This window comes from Xiphophorus maculatus, chromosome 5 (assembly GCF_002775205.1).
Source record: "Xiphophorus maculatus strain JP 163 A chromosome 5, X_maculatus-5.0-male, whole genome shotgun sequence".
NCBI lineage: Eukaryota > Metazoa > Chordata > Actinopteri > Cyprinodontiformes > Poeciliidae > Xiphophorus > Xiphophorus maculatus.
In genome coordinates, this window is record NC_036447.1 from 13,728,266 (window position 1) to 13,749,925 (window position 21,660).

The 21,660-nt window shown below is 38.4% G+C and overlaps 1 protein-coding gene across 1 annotated transcript; it reads left to right on the forward strand.

The window, feature by feature from the left end:
* Positions 1–4,129: 4,129 nt before the first annotated feature.
* On the forward strand, positions 4,130–21,045 carry gpr83 (G protein-coupled receptor 83). Its single transcript, XM_005807785.2, has 4 exons — positions 4,130–4,664; positions 5,382–5,507; positions 17,166–17,299; positions 18,547–21,045. The coding sequence occupies exons 1-4, from the start codon at positions 4,227–4,229 to the stop codon at positions 19,262–19,264; spliced, it is 1,416 nt and encodes a 471-aa protein (XP_005807842.1). The 5' UTR covers positions 4,130–4,226; the 3' UTR covers positions 19,265–21,045.
* Positions 21,046–21,660: the final 615 nt, after the last annotated feature.

Below are 21,660 nucleotides of genomic sequence, written 5' to 3' on the forward strand. Positions count from 1 at the left end.
TAAAACAGTCTTCTACCCTGAAAAGGCACATGGGATGTGTAGTTCCTTGAAAGCATCACGAATGGAGCGTTTGGGTAGAAGAACAGCATTACCCATAACCCTCCACTGCTTGCCTACTTCTTCGCTGATTTAATTTCGGGTAGTTCAGTTCAGATGCATCTTGCGTCGCCTTCTGGCCCTTATTGGTGCGGTCTCAGTGGGAAATGTCCCAGAAAACACGGTGTTAGAATAAAAGCTCTCAGTAAAAACGGATTTAGACGAAAAGATCTCAGAAATAAAAGCGTCAGAAAAAACGACCTCATACAAAATGGTCTAAAAACTCTCAGAAAAAAACGGCCTCGGTCTGACATCTGGCTTTGTTCTAACGTGTGAGGATGTTGTCCTGAAAAAATCTGAGGATGTCCTAAAATGTGTAATGACAGAACTTTTCTTGTCTGACAGTTTCTTCTGTGGTTTGGTCTCCTAAAAGAAACAAACAAACAACCCCCCCGCCTCCCCCCCTGCCCCCCCCAAAAAACCAAACAAACAACAAAAACAAACAAAAACGATACACCATTCAGTACATGAGCATGAACTAGTTTCCCTACAAGAGGACCTTTTTTTCATAGTTTAAAATTATAAACTGTATTTACAAGGATGTAAAAAGAGGAGTGCATGGGTTCAAACTGGGGGTATGAACTGGGTTGGGTTTTGATGCTGGTCATGTCACCCTGTATGACTACTTTTGTGGTTTGGTTGTTTCAATTTCAAATTATGGAAGTATAAAAAGAAGTCTTCTGCCACAGAACGTGTTGTGCCTATTAGCAACAGAAAGAAACTTGAAGTGGCATCAGTAATGGCTGGGGGAAGGCATAAACTAGATGCCGATTCATGAAACACCAAAGAGTGAACCAGTTATACCCACTGGTACAACTGGTTCACTCCAAAGCCAAAGTTTGGTGGCGTTTCATTTGCTATAGTGTGCCATCCACTGGACAATACATGTACAGGAAGCATAATTTGTGATGGTATTTTAAGCTTTTAATTTGATCTGCTTGAATGATAACGCCAATGAACAAGTAATTAGGCATATAATCTAGTTTTCTGATAGTTTGTTGGCATATATTTATGGGAAACGTTAAAGGGCTGTGACGTGGATGTGTTTTTGTCTATTTTTGTGTTGGCTTCCATTACAAGAGACACAAGTTTTGATCTTAAAAACCTTTTGAGTTTGAGCCTGCAGTGAAATTTTTCCTTCTGACATCTTTGCCCTCAAATTGGTATTTGCTTAGACTAGATGGATTTTCAAATGACTGACTTTTAGTCCTATTTTTTTTTCTTTTTATTTATTCTTGCTATGATCTTAGATATGATCTTAGATCCTCACCCATAAAAATGGCATAGGGGTTACTGGGTGTTGAAAATGCTTCCTGTAATACTGAAAAGCACCACATTTATTGAATGGATGCACTCATGTCTGGTTTTTTTTAGAAAACATTACTTGTTGAATTTTTCTCAACTGCTTATGCTAGCTAACCAAATGTATAACATTCTTCAATTGTGTTCAGACACCGCACAAAAACAATAGTTTTAAGTCAATGGTTGTCAAACCAGGTCGTACAAAATATGTACCTCCCTAGTGGGTTCAAAGTGCTTCAAAGTGCTCCACTTTGAACCCACTCTGAAGTGAATGGCTCTGTCTTGTGTTTGAATAAATCGGGCTATAAACAATCAAAATTGTTAAGATTAAGGCTTATGGGCGAAATGTCAAGTACCCATCTCTGCATATTGTTATTCACATTTGCTCAGGTTCTCATAAAGCTGAGTTGGGGTCTCTTGAGTGTTCTCTCACAACTGTCAGTGTTACTCAAAGCATGTCTGCGGTCCAAAGCAGAGACGTCTTATTATCTGACACCAGCTGAAGAATGACTCAAGACAGAAAAGGAAAAATATATGATGAATGAAGAGAACAGAAATGAACAAAACAGACATTTTTTCCACACGAAGTTCTTAAAACAGAATCATCTTGCCTGAGTTAGACGAGTAAACCTGCAAGATGACATTTATTTCATGAGGGCCTCTTTAGTGACTCATCTTATAAAGATCTCAGCATCTGTTTTCAACCATTTATGAGCACAGGATGTTGATATAATAAAACTGAGGCAAACATTAAGATGAAGAAGACATACTCAATAAATGTCTCATTACCATATGAGTTACTTTTGTGCAAACATATTGCAGAAATGAGTCCAGAAAAGACTTGTGCATGTGCATTTAAATCTATACTGGGGTCATCCTTTCTAAAATGTATCTCAGTCAAATGCGATGTCCGACTTATTTTCTAATTCAAACAATTTTAAGAAAGTATCTGCACATTTTTGTATTCTCTGAAATTTGTCCAGAAGATAAATGATTCTTCAGACAGTTTGCGGTCTTGTGAAGGTTTTTTTTTTTGTCTGTTTCTTTGCTCTTTGTCACAAAAGTACCTGCTAGTGCAACAAAAATTTGTTTCTTTTGTATTTATTAATCACTGCAGTACCATTCAAGAATTAAGAATAGCGAGCTTCAATGGCCTGACACTTTCTTTGCATTTTGTCCAATATAAATGTTTTTAAGCACACCTTGCAGAATATTTTTGCCATCATCAGACAAATGTATAAAAGTCAGCAGCAGCCTTAAAATGCTTTGGCCTTCATGAACTGTTGAAAAAGATTGAGCAAAAAGGTTGAGATGTTGCAACATCTTTTAAAATATTGCAAGTTTCCAAAGTAACATTTAGGATGGTTTTGAAAAGTACTTTGTAAAAATATTACTAATTTTATGAGTAGTTTGAATAGCCTGGAGTAAAAAAAGTAAAGCGTCTTCTCCAGGTGTCACTAAATCCAGACAATAATCTTTGGTATATTTCTTACATAACACCAAACCTCATGGCTATTTTAAGAGAAATTTCTTCAAAACCTTTTTTACCCTGAGAGCTAAAGTGCATTAGTCTTCTGACTAATTCCAACATGTTTTTTTTTATATTCAGCAAAATGACATGAATGAAAATAAAAAAGTACATATGATTCATAATTTAGGAAGATAAACAAAATATTCAAAAAATATAACTTTGATAAATACACAGCATTTTTACAAGCAGAAACTCCAGTCAATTAGAAGATAAAGAATTCTTGGCATAGCATTTTAATGCAATTTCTCCTGATTAGTCTTTGGGTCTCATCCTATACAACCATTGTTCTCTTTCATTGTTTTCTTCCACAGTGCTGCACAGTAGCCTATTACAGATTTTTCCTATTTGCTGATATATCTATAGAATTAGGAAATCAAAGTGGAGTTTTTAAGGACCTGGATGATTTAACAGAATTGAAATAATAATTAATTCTCCTCTTTACCAAATATCCTGAAAGAGAATTCCTGTACAAGCCCTTGCCAGCTTTTGGTAGTGCTTGATGCCAGTTGTTGTTGCTGCTGTCAAGGATGTCACAACCAATTCTTAGTGTTTAGGCCAGTTGATATGAACAGCCTCTTTCCTTTAAAAATGAAGTATGCTTTGTATCTAAAGCGTTTGAGTGTCACCATAAAATATCAAACTAGAAATCTCTAAGTTTTGTGTGACAAAACGAAGGGCTCACACAGGAGTTCATCCCTCTGCAGTAAATGTTTTTAGGTTACACAAGATAACAATATTCTCTGAGCAAGTGAAAGCAAATGGGAAATAAAGGATGGCAGTGAAGGGCAAACATCACTTCATTTACATGCATTTCAACCATTTTTCTCATTACAAGGATTTAGGTTTAGAGCGCCTGGAAAGTCTCTGGGGATAAACACAGCAGCGTTTGACTTTTAAAACAGCCACGTTGAAAAGACAAACAGCTTTCCGAGTGCAAATCAATAATCGCAGAAAGCAAAAGCCTTTTTTTTAAAACTGATCTGGAACTTCAAAGTGTCTGTATTTATGAGTCAGACTGGCTTAAAAACATCGATGGAAGAGGCAAGGTATGTGAGTGAGGGTGTGTGTGTGTGTTTAATGGGAGGACTGCGCGGCCAGGGGTCCTGGCAGAGTAAGCTGCAGCCCACCTGGACCGCAGTCAGAGGATGCCCCGCGTGTTTAAAGACATCAGCGCTGCAGAGCTGCATCACTACTTGTTGCTGCAGCTTCAGCACCAACAGCACCTCAGAGGCACAGCTAGAGCAGGGAGAGACCGCACCTTCAGATCACACCTTGTTTCTTATCGGAGGGCAGAAAAATGCGAGCTGCGTGTGTTTGGCCATTTGTTGCCTGGACGTTCTGCTCTCACCGGGCAGCTGCGGAACAAACGCTTAACGACTCCTCACTCCTCGGAGAGGAGATGTTCTCACACACGGAGAGTTTACTGAATGTTTCGGCCAAGTCGGGGAACCGGACTTCGGGTGTTTTCCTCCTGGACTTTGACGACGGGATGCTGGAGGACTGGCGCGCCCTGGCCAATAGGAGGAGCAGGGGGAAGGAGGCGCAGGAGTGCTGGGTGAAGGTGCTGCTGGTGGCCGCCTACTCTCTCATCATCGTGGTGTCTCTGTTCGGAAACACGCTGGTGTGCCATGTGGTGGCCAAAAACAAGCGCACTCAGTCCTCCACCAGCTTATTCATCCTGAACCTGGCTGTGGCCGATATCTTCATCACGGTGCTTAACACGCCGTTCACTCTGGTAAGACAACTTTACCGGAACTGTCCCGCTCGCCAAATATTTTGTCGACTAGTTTGAAAGGGTCCCACTTTCAGTGACGTTCACCAATAATAGCTGTTCTTGCTTTGTTGAGCATTTAACGCACTCGTGTGTAATGTCACTACAGCACTAAAAATACGTTAAATACTAGTAAAATGTAACAGAGTGAACACGTTTTATTTTTGGTAGATTTCAGTCAATATTTATAAGCAATAATGATAGCTATCAATAATTTGAAATAATAAATTATCAATTATTTTAACGAGATTAATTTGGAGTCACTGTATAATACCTTTCGTTCTTGTATGATTAAAATAAATGTATTCATCAGTGAGGCATAAACTTGTATGAGACGCTGTATTATAACCTTGAGTTAAATAACCAAAAATTTTAAATAAGATCTTAGCTAGCTTTGCTTTAATAAGCTTGCTTTACCTTGCAGCTTTTCAGCTGTAGTTTAAAATCAGAATTACTAGGAGCTTGTTTATCCACTCTGTCGCCGTCCACGTCTTTAGGAGTCTGAATTATTTCCAGTAATTTTGTTGGTGTGAAAAATTAAGTGATCTTTCTCTCAATATGTTACAGACACAAGTGGGGGAGGGGCAGCGCTGTATTAGTATATTCTCCAAAGCTTAATAACTTTTAGATTGTTAAATTTGTAGCTGTAATCTGAGCTCCTGGGTGTTTGTGTTCCCTCAGGTCCGCTTTGTGCACAGGACCTGGGTGTTTGGGAGGACAATGTGTCACATCAGTCGCTTTGTACAGTATTGCTCTCTGCACGTGTCCACTCTGACTCTCACCGCCATCGCTCTGGACAGGAGACAGGTCAGCTTGTGCTTGCACTACAGGGTTTCCCCTCTGTCTTTGCTGAACTGCAGGGCTTTATAGTCAAATCGAAAGACGGTCTTCTCTCCTGTGCTATCTATCCCCTGTTCACCTCCTTACTTTGCATCTAAGTCTGTTTTCAAGTGAGGAGTGAAAAGAGAGAAAATAATGAACACAGCACATTTTTAAGCACATGAACACTTTTCGAATTTAATTTCACCCTTAGATTTGATTTTTGCAAAGTTCGAGAAGAATGTCTACTGACAATATGAATCAATACAGCATCCAATCTTTTATAGGTATGCATTTTCTCATGTAACTCTATAAACACGCCTCCTCTCGTCTTTCTTTCTTCAGAATAAGACTTTCCTCATAATGGGGGTCTTTGATTGATTTCCATATTACAGGAGGAGATGAAGTGACATAAAACCAGCAACCTGAAAGGATCCCATTCAGGGAACTTCATGACACCTTAGCGGAGCTGTAATTATTTGAAATCTGCTTTGTCTTTGTTTTAACAGGTGCAATATGAATACTCTTCTTGAAATTAATATTGAATGTGAGATTCAATAAATGTGAACATGTTCCATCTTCAAAGATGCTTTTAAAACAGAATTTCAGGCGGATTCACTGTGCTATCAGCTTTCAGATCCGTACAAAAAGATTGAGTCATTCTTTATTTCTTTATCTGTTTGTTCCCAGTGAGTCAGATTGTGATTTCTCAGTGGTGTATGAAGCAATAGTTTTTGAGGTTTTCTAAACGTTTAAAGTTTAGTCTGCTTTTTCAGTCGCCTTGTAGTCATTTTGATTCACTACGTCCCTTAATTTAATCTTAAAAGCACAAAAGAAGTTTAGTTGTAATTTAAGTGAAACATATCTAAATTAACTACAGGGAAAATGGAATGCTAGAAAATGTAAGAATAGGTAAAAAAAAAAAGCAATAAAAAACAGCCAGTAATTGCCTTTTTAGTTATTACTGCAAATGAAATACAAATGAAATGTTATTTTCTTCAACTTCATTTTAGATTCTGCTTCTGTGACCAGAGGTAACAATGAAACACGTCGGGCCAGGGTCCCTTTCAGCTAAGATGTGATTGAAAAACACAGACTGAAAGCACATTGTATCTGGAGATATCCAATTGTTTTATGAACTATAGCCATGTTTTCTAAAGCTGTGCCTCAGTCTTCTGTCTTTTTTTGTCTGGCTGAATGAATGAATGAAGAAAATGATGAGTTCATGCAGCAACAACACTCACATTAACACCAAATACAACACAGACCAAGTATTCAGCAGACAATTGGAAAAATAAAGTCTGTCTGAATACAGTAAATTATATTTTGCATAAAGTCTATCTGAATACAGTAAATTATATTTTGCCCCACTGCTGCTTTGGAATCACAGCACTGTAGTTTTTAATGCTTTTAGGACATACAACTTCATCAGTGATGCACTGATTTTATTGTGTATTGGAACAAAATGGGACTTTATTGTGAAGCATTGTTAAATAACAACAACAAAAAAACACACACACAAAAGAACTGACAACTACAAAGTCGTCATAGAGATCTATGAATTTTTTTTATTATCATTCTTATTGTTGTCATGATTTATTATTATTATTATTATTATTATTATTATTATTATTATTATTGTATCCTTCAATGCTGCAAACCTTGGATAAGGATCTGAGCTTCCTCTAAAAGTACAGCCTGCTCCGTCCCTTTTGTAGACAGCTTCATTGTTGTGCCTCTAGTCCAGTCTGTTGGACTGGAGGTATTTTTAATAATCCACCACCTCAACTTTTTTTTTCCCCACCCAAATGATGCAAATAGTGTTTGAGCTCTTCTTGCTACTCCTGAAAGTTACAATCATGCCATTTGTTCTTTTCCCACTGAAAATGAGATGATTGTCTCCACACCATGTCACAAAGTGAGTGGTCAAGAAGCACTAAGAGCCATCTGGGCAATTTCGTAGATGACAGGACTCTGAGTTTTACTAGAAGTCTGAGGTGTACAAAAATAAAAGGAATCATGAGAATCCCTTATGCTGCTGGTCAAATGTTTAAACACACAAGCCTTCAGTCTGAGAAACTGTGGTCTGTTTTGGGTAGTCATGGAGCCAGTCGATTTTAAAGGCCTCCTGTCTTCTGGTGTTTCTGACATAATAAATTAGGCTAAATTTGTTAAATGCACTGGAGAAATTAAAATAAATATGATCTTCACAATGCTCCCTGCTTAATGATATTCTGAATATGATAAATATAAAGTTTGAAATGTTAGATGGCCAGATTTATAGCATTAATTGTATTTTTCAGGAGCATGGAATTATTTATTTACTTCGATATACAGATCCATTCAATGAATTTGAAATATTATTGACTAAATTTGAGTCTTTTACTAAGAACAACGGACAAGAATTTCAGTCTCTGGATGAAACTTACCTCTACAACTTTTATTCCCAAAAGATTTTTGTGCAAACTATTTACTCGGGGGAATTTTGCTTTCAGTTGTGCGCTTATTTGTGTCTCATAAAATTCTAAGATACATTATGGTTTGTGGAATATATATAAATATGTATAAAAAGACGGATATAGGTTTGTTTGCAAAATGATACTCCTTTTATGAATGTTTTAGTAGTTGGCAAGTGCAATGTTCTCTCTACAGTGTGCTAAGGAAAATGATTATTTAATGCTAAAAATACACTTAATCTTACGACATGTGTAAAGGGATAGCCAACACTTTATTTGGAACAGTTTTCTGTGGCGCATGGGGGAGCTCACAATAGCAGACATTCAAACAAAGCAGGGCCCTTTTCCTCCCCCGCTGACACACAGAGCAATAAAATTTACAGTCCGAAAGGGGTCAGAGACTTCTTGGCGCCTCTCGGCCCGGGTCGGATGGAGATGGGCACGAAGTGGTCCGCCTTTACTTAGATAAAAAACAGACACCTTTGCTATAAATCAGGAAGTCCCAACTTTCTTTGGGGGCCTGAGGGAGTTCTAATTGGTCGAAGAGCAGAACGCCTTCTTTGCATATATTAAATAGGGAAACACCCTTTTGGTTTATAGTTTCAGGTCAGCACAGGAGAGGAGAGAGTTTTTTCATCTTTTCTCCACGTGGGCGCCTTTGTCTGTCTCTGTGTTCGTTTGTCTTCCCTTGTGTGTTTTTATTTTCATGAGAAAATGCATATCTCTGTATCTCTGCAGCTTTGTTGTCGATTGCTCTGTATGAATTAAACTCTGTGATCTGTGACGTCATTCTGTTTCGCCGTACTTTTGCAGCCGTGATGACATCCGCTCGCGACCCGGCTAACAGGAGGAAAAGGAGAGCCATGCTTTTTCCAAAATTTAAGCTAACATAATAACTTTTCTCCTTAACAATTTGGGGGCTCGTTCGGTTGCGGATTCTGAGCGGACGGCTCTGTCACGCGCTGGCCCGGTTCGGCTCGGACGCTACAGTCGGGTAAGACTCTTTGATTTGTTTCCGTGTCTGCGACACGTGGGCGATCGGTGCTGGCTGTTTTGGAGTGTGACTACAGGGATGGAAAGCTGCAGATGTATGAAGATGCTTCTAAAGGACTTTGTTGTTAATAGCTTTGAATAGACACGGGTACAGAGGATCGTGGCAGGTCCAAGCAGTCGGCTTAACATTACCGCTGTTATAAGGCTAGGTTTTAAGTGAATTTTTCCTGAAGGCTTAATTCTGTCCCTTCGAAAAAATTGGGAAAGTTTGTGTCTAGGTTGAATCACCGATTAAGGACTGAAAGCAGGTTGAATCACCTTTCTGTGGCAGGATTAAGGACTGAGATTTGAGTTGTATCACTCGGAGGACTAAGATAGAGTTGTATCACTCGGAGGACTAAGATAGAGTTGTATCACTCGGAGGACTAAGATAGAGTTGGATCACTCGGAGGACTAAGATAGAGTTGGATCACTCGGAGGACTAAGTTTATAAGTTTGGAAATTACTGCAGTTTTTAGCCGGCATTTTATTTTTATATTTATTTTTTCCCCTCTGTCTTGTACGTCTGTCCGAAACTGTGTTTTGTGTCTCTGTGTTTCTTTGTGTTTCTCTGTGTGGCGATCTGTGCTTGTTGTCGCGACACGAGGCTGTTTGAACTCCAGAGCTCTGGGTGTGTGTATGTGTGCATGTGTGTATCTGCGTGTGTATCTGTGTGGCCGTGTGTGTGCGCGTGCGCGAGTTCGGGCTGGCTGTGTGTTTGAGCAGAGTGTTAAGTTGTTTGCAAAGCGCTGTTTGCGTGAACGTGAGTTGCTTTTGCTGCGTTTTATTGTAAAGTTATTATGGACACTGAGTTGCGACACGTGCTATACGCTATTTTATGGTCGGGGTTCGTCTTAACGGGGAAAGTAGAACGATGGCGAAAACGTGGTCGTTTGGTTTAAAAAATAAATAAATAAATAAATAAATAAAAATAGGAGTTAAGTACATAAAACTGGTACCAGAAAACAAAATTATTGGTTGTGGTTTGATTTTAACATAACTTTGAGATCTCTTTTTAAACGTGCACGGGGAATTAAAAGGTTCCTGACGATTGGAGTTTAAAATTAATTAAATTGACACATGAAAATATGTTAATAAAACATTGGACAATTCCTGAAGCTTCAGTAAATTTCATATAAACTTCAGTAAAATTGATATAAATTACAGTAAAATTTGATAGAATAATGACCACAGACTGACACTTGGGGACTGATGAAATTCTGACTGACTATAAAACCTGGCCAGAGATGTGTGTTTTGTGTTTTCTGTAACATGTTTTGTGTTTTTGTGTTGTGTTGCAATTCATTTTGGTGTGAAAGTGTGTGTGATTGGAGATAAAATATCACTGGGTATTTCTTGTCTTATAAATACAGAGAAATTTTTAGTGTTGTTTTATGGTGCAAAATTTCCAGTTTTTACGAACATCCTCTGTGTTAAAAAGGACAGGTCGTTTCCTAAGATCTAATTTCCTCACGAGGAGATTTCACTTTCTTTTTGAAACTCACGGTTATATTGGCATAATAATCCAATTTTCAGTGAGCAACGGACGCTAAGGTGGAAACTTGAGGTTTCCAACCGAGGAGTTCAGGCTGCAAGAGGATCGACATTAATTTTTATTGCGTGTTTTTTCGTTCGTTGTGAACTCTGAAAAGGACTGTCGTTTTGTTTTTTGCGCGCATTTTTTGAACAATTCCTGACGAAGACTTCATATTTTTTGAGAGACTGTCGATGGACATTTAAAAAAAAAAAAAAAAAAAAAAACAGAAAAGACGTGCAGCAGATTGTAATTTTGTGTGTTTCTTGTTTCGACGGTTTGTAATTTTGTGATGAATGTTGTCTTTGAAGTTGCAGAGCATTTCTTACTAGTTTTTATATGTATGTCCCTGTTTTGTTTTTTTTTCATTTTATACTTTGTGTTTTGGTTGTATTGTGATAATTTTGTTTTATGATTTTACACTTTTAAGGATAAGTCTTTCTACACCTTGGGTTTTGTTTTAAAGGTGGATTGTATGTAATTAGGGTACGTCACTCTTTTGTCTTTTTATTTTTTGGTTTTTTCGTTTTTTCATACATAGTTTTGGTTCGGTATTAGAAGGCTTACTCAATTTTTATTGAGGTCTTTTGAAAAAGACCTCAAAAGGGGGATTGCTAAGGAAAATGATTATTTAACCCTCTATGGCATGACTTTTTATTTTTGTGGGGAAGAAATATTTTCCTGCATTCTTTGGGAGCTTGGTGGTCCCTAATTACATGTCAATCATAAAATCGGACTCTGACACCTCCTGGAACCAGATTTGGGTTTGTTGCCTCAGGGTAACATTGGTCTAGAACACCAAGATTGTCTACACTGATTATGAGAAATGAAATACAAATCAAACAAAAACTATATTCATAAAAAAACTTTTTTTTGGACAAAAATATGTCAAAAATCATGCCCCCCAAAAAATAAAATAAAGGAGCAATGTGAGGTACAGCTATGTGGTTTGTTGCCTGAGGGCAACGCCATGCCATAGAGGGTTAATGCTAAAAATACACTTAATCTTACGACATGTGTAAAGGGATAGCCAACACTTTATTTGGAACAGTTTTCTGTGGAGCATGGGGGAGCTCACAATAGCAGACATTCAAACAAAGCAGGGCCCTTTTCCTCCCCCGCTGACACACAGAGCAATAAAATTTACAGTCCGAAAGGGGTCAGAGACTTCTTGGCGCCTCTCGGCCCGGGTCGGATGGAGATGGGCACGAAGTGGTCCGCCTTTACTTAGATAAAAAACAGACACCTTTGCTATAAATCAGGAAGTCCCAACTTTCTTTGGGGGCCTGAGGGAGTTCTAATTGGTCGAAGAGCAGAACGCCTTCTTTGCATATATTAAATAGGGAAACACCCTTTTGGTTTATAGTTTCAGGTCAGCACAGGAGAGGAGAGAGTTTTTTCATCTTTTCTCCACGTGGGCGCCTTTGTCTGTCTCTGTGTTCGTTTGTCTTCCCTTGTGTGTTTTTATTTTCATGAGAAAATGCATATCTCTGTTCCTCTGCAGCTTTGTTGTCGATTGCTCTGTATGAATTAAACTCTGTGATCTGTGACGTCATTCTGTTTCGCCGTACTTTTGCAGCCGTGATGACATCCGCTCGCGACCCGGCTAACAGGAGGAAAAGGAGAGCCATGCTTTTTCCAAAATTTAAGCTAACATAATAACTTTTCTCCTTAACAAGTGTTTGGCTAATGTTGATGCTTTACAGCCTAATTCAAGTTCTTAATGGATCTTCAATAGACCTCAAGCATGGATCACATCTTCAGGATCCATTTATTCCTCATTGAACAAAATGAAGAGTGGTCTCTTTTGATCCATCATCTTTACATCAAAAACACTCGGTACTTCGAGTGGATTTTTATTTATTTTTTTCCTAACTTGAAATGAATTCAGCTCTACATGGTTCTACATGTTTTAGCTATTACACCATTAGTTCATTTTTACATGTGTTACTGAACTAATGGTTGGTTATGTGTAGAATACACCAACTTGTGCTGCATTAAAATGCACTGTCTTACAAAAGGCCAGTTTATGTATAGCCAACACATGGATAAATAAAGAGGTGATGATCATTCAAACAATGGGACAATTTGTTTGAGAACAAAGCCTTAAAGTAGGTAGTCAGACAGGGTTCAAATGTACCAAAATACACATAAGTCCTGCTTTTAGGAAACCAAATAAATTTAATCTCTTCAGAGGCTGAGACGCTGTGCAAGCAGGAGATGAAAGATGCACTTGATGAACCTGTGCACAATGAGCAGATGATGACAGAACGGATTAATGAAAGTATATGGGTTATGTATGATAGTTGTTTTTTTTAAACAAAAAATTGCATTTTGATATCTGCACGTTTGTGAACTAATTTGTCAAAACATTTCACAAGAGCAGCAGTGTAGTATTCCTGCTTTATGTTCTCACTTCATGTCATAGATTACAGAAACATAAAAACAAACTCAGGACAATTCAACAAATCTGATGACTAAAGGAAGCCATGCTTCTGAGTGAAATACAGCATGAATGACTCATCATGACACCAAAATATTTTACTTGGAGCAATCAACAAAATAAAGCCTTCTTTGTCACCCATGTTTTTTTTTATTTTATTTATTCCATCCCTTGAGTGATCAAACTTGAGTACTACTCTGATTCCACAGAAACGTGGGAATCTATTGACTATAATCTATCTAGACTTAATGAGTAACTAGGATGTTTGAAATAATCACAACCAAACGAAGCGCACTGCATTGAAAGTTAATGACAATTATGCACCATTTTCTTTTTCTGAATTAATTACCGTACATAAGTATTTCTCAAGTGCCATGTAACAATATTATTTAATCTTACTTTACCTTTGCATGCTGAGTGCTTGAAGTGGCTGACATGGGATGGGGGTTGGATGTGGCAGGTCATGGTTACTTGCCAAGATAATTTCTGCTTTTCATCCATAATTGTCTATCCTTTTTATATGAACTGATTAAACTCAGCAAGAAGAAAGTAAGGAAATTATTTTTTCTCTGATGTAACAGTGACTTTTGCAATAGTTCAACAAAAAGTGGCACATTATGTTGGAAAAAAATCAAAAACAATTATGGGTTAGACTGTTGAATCTGTGGCTTCAGGTTCATGAAACTCTGCCAAATCGCCCTCCACCAAAGCCAAACAGCTTATTCTCCTTTCAGTTAGATGACTTGCACCTGAGGGCTGCACAGTGGCGCAGTTGGTAGCACTGTTGCCTTGCAGTTTGATTCCCGGCCCGGGGTCTTTCTGCATGGAGTTTGCATGTTCTCCCTGTGCATGCATGGGTTCTCTTCGGGTACTCCTGCTTCCTCCCACAGTCCAGAAACATGACTGTTAGGTAAATTGGTCTCTCTAAATTCTCCCTGAGTGTGTGTGTGCATGGTTGTCTGTCCTGTCTGTCTCTGTGTTGCCCTGAGACAGACTGGAGACCTGTCCAGGGTTTGACCCCGCCTCTCACCCGGAACATTAGCTGGAGATTGGCACCAGCACCCCTCCCAACCCTACTAGGGACAAGGGTGTTAGAAAATAGAAGGATGGATGGACTTGCACCTGACTAGGAGCATGAAAGTTACCCATAATGGAACTTCAAGCTGATGTTAAGTTGCAGCACTTTAGGAAGTGAGCTGTAGAATAATCTCTGTGTAGATAGATTTGTATTAGATCACGTTCAGATATTTATCAAAATGAAAATGTCTTTAACAAGGACTGAATTCTCCACCTATTACAGTCATGAAATTTCTCTGATGCCACTTTTATTGCCTCAGAAAGAAACAGCAAGTGATTGAAACACTGAATATTGATTTGTACCAAGCATGATGAAGATGTTGTAATAAAGGGTCATTTCTCAGCATTCTACTTTTTAATTATTTTGTGAAAAGTGGTAGGTTGTGCCCAGATCCCCTTGACACACCTTTATATCTTTTGGTCAATATCAGTTTGTGATTCTTCCTCCTCACTACAAGAAAATGATTTGCATTCATTCTAGTGAGTCTGTATGGTTAACTGTAGCCATTAGATTAACCACTTTGTGGTATTTTATTCCCCTCAAAAATGTGTCATCTTCCACTACTACGCAGATGAGTGCCAGATTTACCTGCCTTGACACCCAATAATGCATGTTCAATCTAACTTATTAAATTATCTTAATGATCTAAAGAGTTGCTGATCTAACCATCCATCCCAGTGCATTAGTCTTGTTACATCGCAGGCTGCTATCATGGTCACATAATAAAGTGTGTGTGTTGGGGACCAGCTGGAGGATTGGAGCTGGTGGGTGTTTAGAGATGTGCATTTTTTTAGCGGTTTGTATGGAGAAACATGTTTCCATTTTGCCTGCACACCTAGATTTGATTTGACAGCCACTCAGCATTCTGTCTCCTTCAGAGTCTGACTAGAAAGTCGCTCCCAAGAAGCCATTACTGAACAGCATGCACATGCATAATTATATCAATTAAATATGTTTAACCTTTCCCGGCTTGACTTTTACATACAGGGTTCCAAGCGTACCTTTATCTTATTTTTGCACAGAATCTTCTATGTATTTTCTTCTTTTTTTTTTTTTTAAAAAAAAGGTATTGAACTTGTTTATTATATTATGTATCAAAAAATATCAGCACCATTAAATTGAATATTTTTATTCATATTGAAATCTATAAAAAATGTATTTGTCTCAAGGAAAAAATTCTCTATGCCAGAGAGCATAAATTGCACTATTTAGGAAAGGAACATATTATGAAAATGTATTCTCAGAATTACAATATTTAGCACTTCAAGTGGAAAGTGGATTATTATACTGGCTCTAGTCCAATTCTCAAGAGAATTTAGAAAGCAAATTCAGATGTTTTTTTACTACTTCTTTTCTACTTTATTTTATGGTCTCTTTCTATGAAAAGCTAAATCAAAGTTTTCACAATTATTGGAATTTTTTTCAAAATTCCTATTTCAGTGGCATGTCATGTTTGGGGGGGGGAGGGCGGGGGGAATTGAGATTTTCTGAGAAGAAAGGCTTTGAGGTCAGGCAGGTCCTGATCCCAGAAAACAGCCAAATCACAGAACAGGACAGGATGTGCCTCTGGTTGGGACAAACACTCTTTACTTTTTGTCCATTGTTCTTTTTTGGGAGTGATTATAAAAACAAGTTTTGCTATTTTGTTTTTAAGCTAGAACTAGATACATGAGCTTAAATAAAATGTACATTTTCTTTTATCCACAGGCTCAAACATAGACACCTGTATGACTGTCACTATTGCTATTTGTTTATTATTTGGCAAATTGCAGAGAAAACACACTTTTGTGTAGCTGTCAACAAGCTCCTGGCATAATTCCGAGTGGATTTTTTATTTGGCCGGCTACTTTTATCAGAAGTGATAGATGTCATTAAGATGGACTGGTCTTCTGCCAGAAAAGACAACCCACTGTCTTTTAAACATGCTTCATGAATTTTCAGTGGCATTGAAGTTAGCCTGCTTTATCCAGACCCCGTTCTGATTTGACTCCGTTGGGTGTTTCAGCAAAACACTGACACCAAACATACCGTAAAACTATTTTCGTTAATAAATTAGAGTAATAATAAGCTTCTGGAACAATTAACATTGACAATACTGAACATTTTCAAAATATGCTGGTTTTCACCTTAAAACATACCAATTTTAATGAGCTACACCATATCTTTCTGGAATTAAGCCAGGATTGTTTCTTCACAATTTATCCAAATGTTATTCTGGGTGTCTGTATAGATTTTAGCTTTTATATGTCATTTTGACTCTGTTTGTTAGAGCCTGTGTGTTGTTAAGATTGTATTTCTGTTCAGTGTTTCTTATGTTGGTATTTTCTGCTCCATTGTTCTCTCCATACTTCTGTAATTCTCTCCGCTCCTCACACACCTTCAGCCTTTTTCCATCTGGTGATTATCTCACCTCATAGCAGTAATATCAGTCACTTGGTCATTTTTCTCATGGTCAGATCCTCTGCTGTCCTGAGTCTGTTGCCTAGTTCCTCTAGGTTCTTTGCTGTTGCTGTCGTGAGTCTCTTTATGTTTATCCACCATTCTCCTCCTGTCACTTGTCTGTCTTCTAGGGTCTCATCAATACCAAAACATTGAACTACACAGACTGGAGAAAAACAACATTATATCCAAGGTTGTGCACCTATTTTTAGGTTTTAAAAATTACAGAGGTTCCGTGAAAGCATCAGGAAAATTCAATAGATCTCTTTCCTTTAGCTCCTCTGAATTCTTTGTAGATAGAGTCAGTTTCTTATCTTACTAACCACCTACAAAGAAAAAGCTTCTTTTTTTTCCCTTATTTCGTAGCTACTTGACAACAAAAGCCGACGTCTCCTCTTTGTAGCCTCTGGTCAATAAAGCTTCCAGTAAACAAAGTGACAATTAATCATTGTCTTAAACCAAGGCTAGATTTTTTTTAAACACAATAAAGGCAAAAAATAGACACAATACATGTGGGGAATTAATCCTAGATGATATTCTTCTCTTCTTCAAAACTGAACTAGCTGATTTTACCCCCTGGGCAGATGTGTTTCATATCGATTTGCCGTGTGTTTGTGTGTGTTTGTGGAGAGGTTCATCAGTGTTGTTTGCTCTGTTTCCTCAGGTGATACTGCATCCCCTCAGACCTCGGATGACCCCAGCACAGGGTGGTGTTTGGGTGGCTGTAATCTGGATAATGGCCAGCTGCTTTTCCCTACCACATGCAATCTACCAAAAACTTCTGACTTTCACCTATAGGTACGATTCTTGACCCTCAGACTTGTTCACACTTAATTAGTTCAGAAACAAACGCACACTTTCTATTTTGCACCTGAGAGACAAGAGTCACATTTGACTTCATAACTTCAAAGCAAATAAGCAATCTTGTTCATTCTTCTGAAGAGTGGTGTTTTCTTTGATCTTGTTAAAATAGTAAAAGGGAAGATGTGTAAAAAAATAAACTTTGCTCCTCAAATGAAACAGTTGATAAGAGAGAATTAAAAAGTGAACAATCAAAAGACAGAGTCAGATATGACAAAAGTGTCCTTAAGACAATTAGAGAACCTTACGAAAAGGTTTCTGCCTCCTTTGTTTTGTTACATTGCAGCTCCCAACCGGGGATTTATTTATCCGCAGAGATAATAAAACCTGGTAAAGGTCGCATGAGGACAGGGGTCCAATTTCCAGCAGGATAATAACCTTAAAAGTACGACCAGAACTACAAGGAAATGGTTAAAATCAAAGTATATTTATGTGTTATAATGGCCAAGTCAAAGCTTAGGTTGAAATTCATTTGAGAATCTGTTGTAGTAATTTAAATGTAATGTTATCACCTGCTCTCCATTTATTCTGTCTGAGCTTGAGTTATTTTGCCAACCAGAATAAGAAAGAAAAAATTATTCAAAGCTGGTAACGACTCGAAGATGTAATTTGTAACAGATTTCTTCTGCCTTTGTATGTTGTCACACTTACATGTTTCAGATCATTAAGCAGATTTAATGTAAAACAAAGACCAGCAGAGTAAGTAAAATCTTTTTTTTTTGTGATTTTGAAAGCTTTGCCAATAGTCCATTTTGGAGACTATTTGTCCGGCCATCAGATTGTGACCTAAACCACAAGCGGTTAGGTTATGCAATGGGACTTTGATGCCCGACAGCAAGTCCAACTTAACTCAAAGGTTTTGAGTAGACTAGTCAAAGTGCTCAACATAAATCTGAGGATCAGCTGGTGAAAGCCTGTTAGCTTTAGGTTGGTAGCACAGAAAATGAGGGATTCTAATAATTTCACAATTTTGGAACAGATTTGAAAATCTGTTCCAGACCTGGTGATCTTTTGTTGATAAAAAAAATTCACCAAGGCAATCCACCAAAACTGGTTTTACTTTCAGTGCTCGTCAAACAGCATGAGCATTTTTTTTCTAAGGCTTCTTCAAGTTTAAGAAATGTACCAAGTTCTGACCTAAATTATTTTCCTTTCTCTCAACTCTCCTGATTTCCCCTAACCAGCCCAGAAATGGAGCGCAGCCTTTGTGTCCCAGATTTCCCTGAGCCATCAGATGTCTACTGGCAGTACATTGATCTCCTGACCTTCATTCTGCTGTACATGCTGCCGCTCCTCATCATCACTGCATCCTACACCACGGTGGCTCGCAGGCTGTGGCGCCACAACGCCATTGGCGACACGACGACAGCTCAGCACGCCACCCAGAGGAGGAAGCGGCGGAGAACCTTGGCCATGCTGCTCCTGGTGGTCGGGGTGTTTGCTATCTGCTGGTTTCCACTCAACTGCTACGTGGTGCTGCTGTCCAGTCAGGCCATCCGCTCCTCAAACGCCCTCTTCTTCTGCTTTCACTGGCTCGCAATGAGCTCCACCTGCTACAACCCTTTCATTTACTGCTGCCTGAATCCCACCTTCCGCCAGGAGCTGCGGCTGCTCCTCGACAGGTGCCGACTGAGGCAGAGAGCGGCGGTCGGGTTAGAGCCCCAGCGAGGTCCCCCGGTTGCCTGTGCTCCATGTCACCGAGCCGCCTGGCCTGACAACCACGAGTCCTCCAGGCCGAGCCATGCTTTGTCACGCCCAGGCCAGGACTCCTTGCAGCAGAGCCATGCCTCCTCCAGTCAGAGCCACAACCTGAAAGACGCACATGTGCTCTTCACGGCCAGGCATCCCCTCACTGGGAAAACAGACATCTTCTCAGTGGAGCCAATTGTGGCTGTACGATAACTAGAGACAGTTGCTCTCTAGCTCAGCTTTAAACTTCTCCACAAGTTTCTTCTTAACATGTCTGTTGTGTTCATTGGTCTTTATTAGGTTGTTTGTTCAGTAATGTTCTCTAAAAACCCTCTGAGGCCTTCGAAGAACATCTGGATTTCTACTGAGTTGGAAATATGCACAGATGGACTCCAATTTACAAATTAAGTGACTTCAGAAGGCAAACAGTAACACTGGATCTCATCTAGGAATATCTGAAGTAAAAGTAAAATGAATGAAACTGCATATAGCACTTTCCCGATATTTATTGTTAAAAATATTGAATTGTCCTTTTTCTTCTTCACATTCATGCATTGAACTCAAGAGTGTAAATAAGGTGTGCCGAACAAAAATGCATTGCACACTTATTTGTATTTACTAAGAATATGAAAACCATTCTCCTTTTTCCTTCTATTTTAGAATTAAGCACCACTTTGATGTTTTGTACATTTATTCCACAATGTCGGCACTTTGTTTATATAACACTCCTTCATCAACTGCTTTGCTACTTTGCTTTAACACTTCCTCACCATTACGTATGATGTTACAGCTTCTATTAGTATAGGTTAGGTGTCACAGCTAAATCTTGTGTCAATAGGTAGGAATGTAGATTACATTGTGAGCAATAGGACATAAAAATATGCAACTACTAGCATACCCTGTATATAAGGTATGGAAAAACTGTATCTGGATTCCTTACTGTGATAGTAAGGCTTTCACTTTGACATTCAGACAAAGGTGAGATAAACTCTTTCTGGAAACAGCCTAGTGTCAGCCTTTTGGCAAATCAGTCAGTCAAATGATATAAAGGACTAAAGCAGCTGAATCACATAGAAGCACATATACACTTGGCACAAAAGGAAAGCAAATTGTGTTTGTTTGATTGCTTTTTTTGCTTTAACAATGCCTCTTGGATTTGAAAACCTCTACTTCCCTTTAAACGGTGTCACAAAATGCAGTGGTGGGTTGAGCAGCAGAGAATAAATTATGGGTTGAGCAGATGAAAAATAGCTAAATCATTTTTGTTATAACCAGACAACGTATTCTGTAATTCTCTATTGGTTTGTTTCCATTTCTTGATTAGATAATTTCAGAATGAAGAAACAAGACAGTGTAACAGTCTACTTAAAACCCAGGGGGCTCAGCAGTGCTTAGCCTTTCATAAATACCTCCAAAATGCCAACATCACCAAACTGGTGACCAGTTTGGACAATCACTGCTGTGGGATTACATCCTGTTGTCAACCAGATTTCGCAGGTCTGCTGGCAGATTACTCTATAATCTCTCCCTCTTCAGTGTGGAGGCATAGTTTCTGACAAGCCGTGCTTTTCAGGGGTAAAAACTGGCAGCTTGGAGGACAGAGGTTGGTCTCTGAATGAGAAGATATGAGTTGCGCTGGTTGCAGAATATCAAGAATGTCTCTCATGATGACAAGCCTTGATTTTCCAGAGACAGAGATGCCATCTCATACCTTCACACTGCTTTTCACCAAAACCTCTTTTGTATTGACAGAAAGGATTGGCGAGTTTCTTCACATACTCAACTCTGCTGCTCAAATCACAAATGCATTTTCCTTTCAAATGCGACACAATCTAAAGGGAAATAAACAAGCTTCCTAGCGATTTCAAACTCACTGCCAAGAAGCACTGTTGGAAGGAAGAAAATGTTTACCAATCATAAATATGAATGATCACTCAGTAGATTTATGAATATGCAAATCTTTTTTACTTTAAATATAATTTATTTTCCTTTTATTTATTTCTCTATGGCTTTTAAAATCTCATTTTTTTCAAACAATATCAAAGGAGAGCTCATTTTATTTGATTTAAACCTTTTTTCCCCCCACACATTTTTCCATTTCTTTATCTAAGAGTTTAAAGTTTCAAAGTTTAGAATTGATATTCCTTTGTTACATTTCCATGTAAATTCATGCTTTATTGTAAAGTTCAGAAAGCTCAGTTTTAATGGGTGTAGCTTTGATTCAGATTATAATGGATGAATGTGTGAATTCAACAATCCTGTTTAATAGGAAGTGATAAATAGCCATTATCCATTTTTATGAAAAAAAAAAAAAAAAAACCCATGACAGCCTGTATGCTTTCAGTTCTCTTCTGATTCTGCATAAACTAGTCTTTTTTTGGCATTGTGAGCTCAGACCTTTGGTCCATCCTGTCTGCTTTTAGTATATATAGCTGTTACTGCATATAATGCTACATGCTAATGCACTAATGACTACAGGTCCTTCTTTGTATTGAGGCATTTCATTTAAGCTCAAAAGCAGAACTTGCTGGCTCTCAGTTCAGAAAAACATCCTAGACTCTAACTTGTAAAACCATGGATCAACTGTGTGCAGCTGCATGGCTTCAACG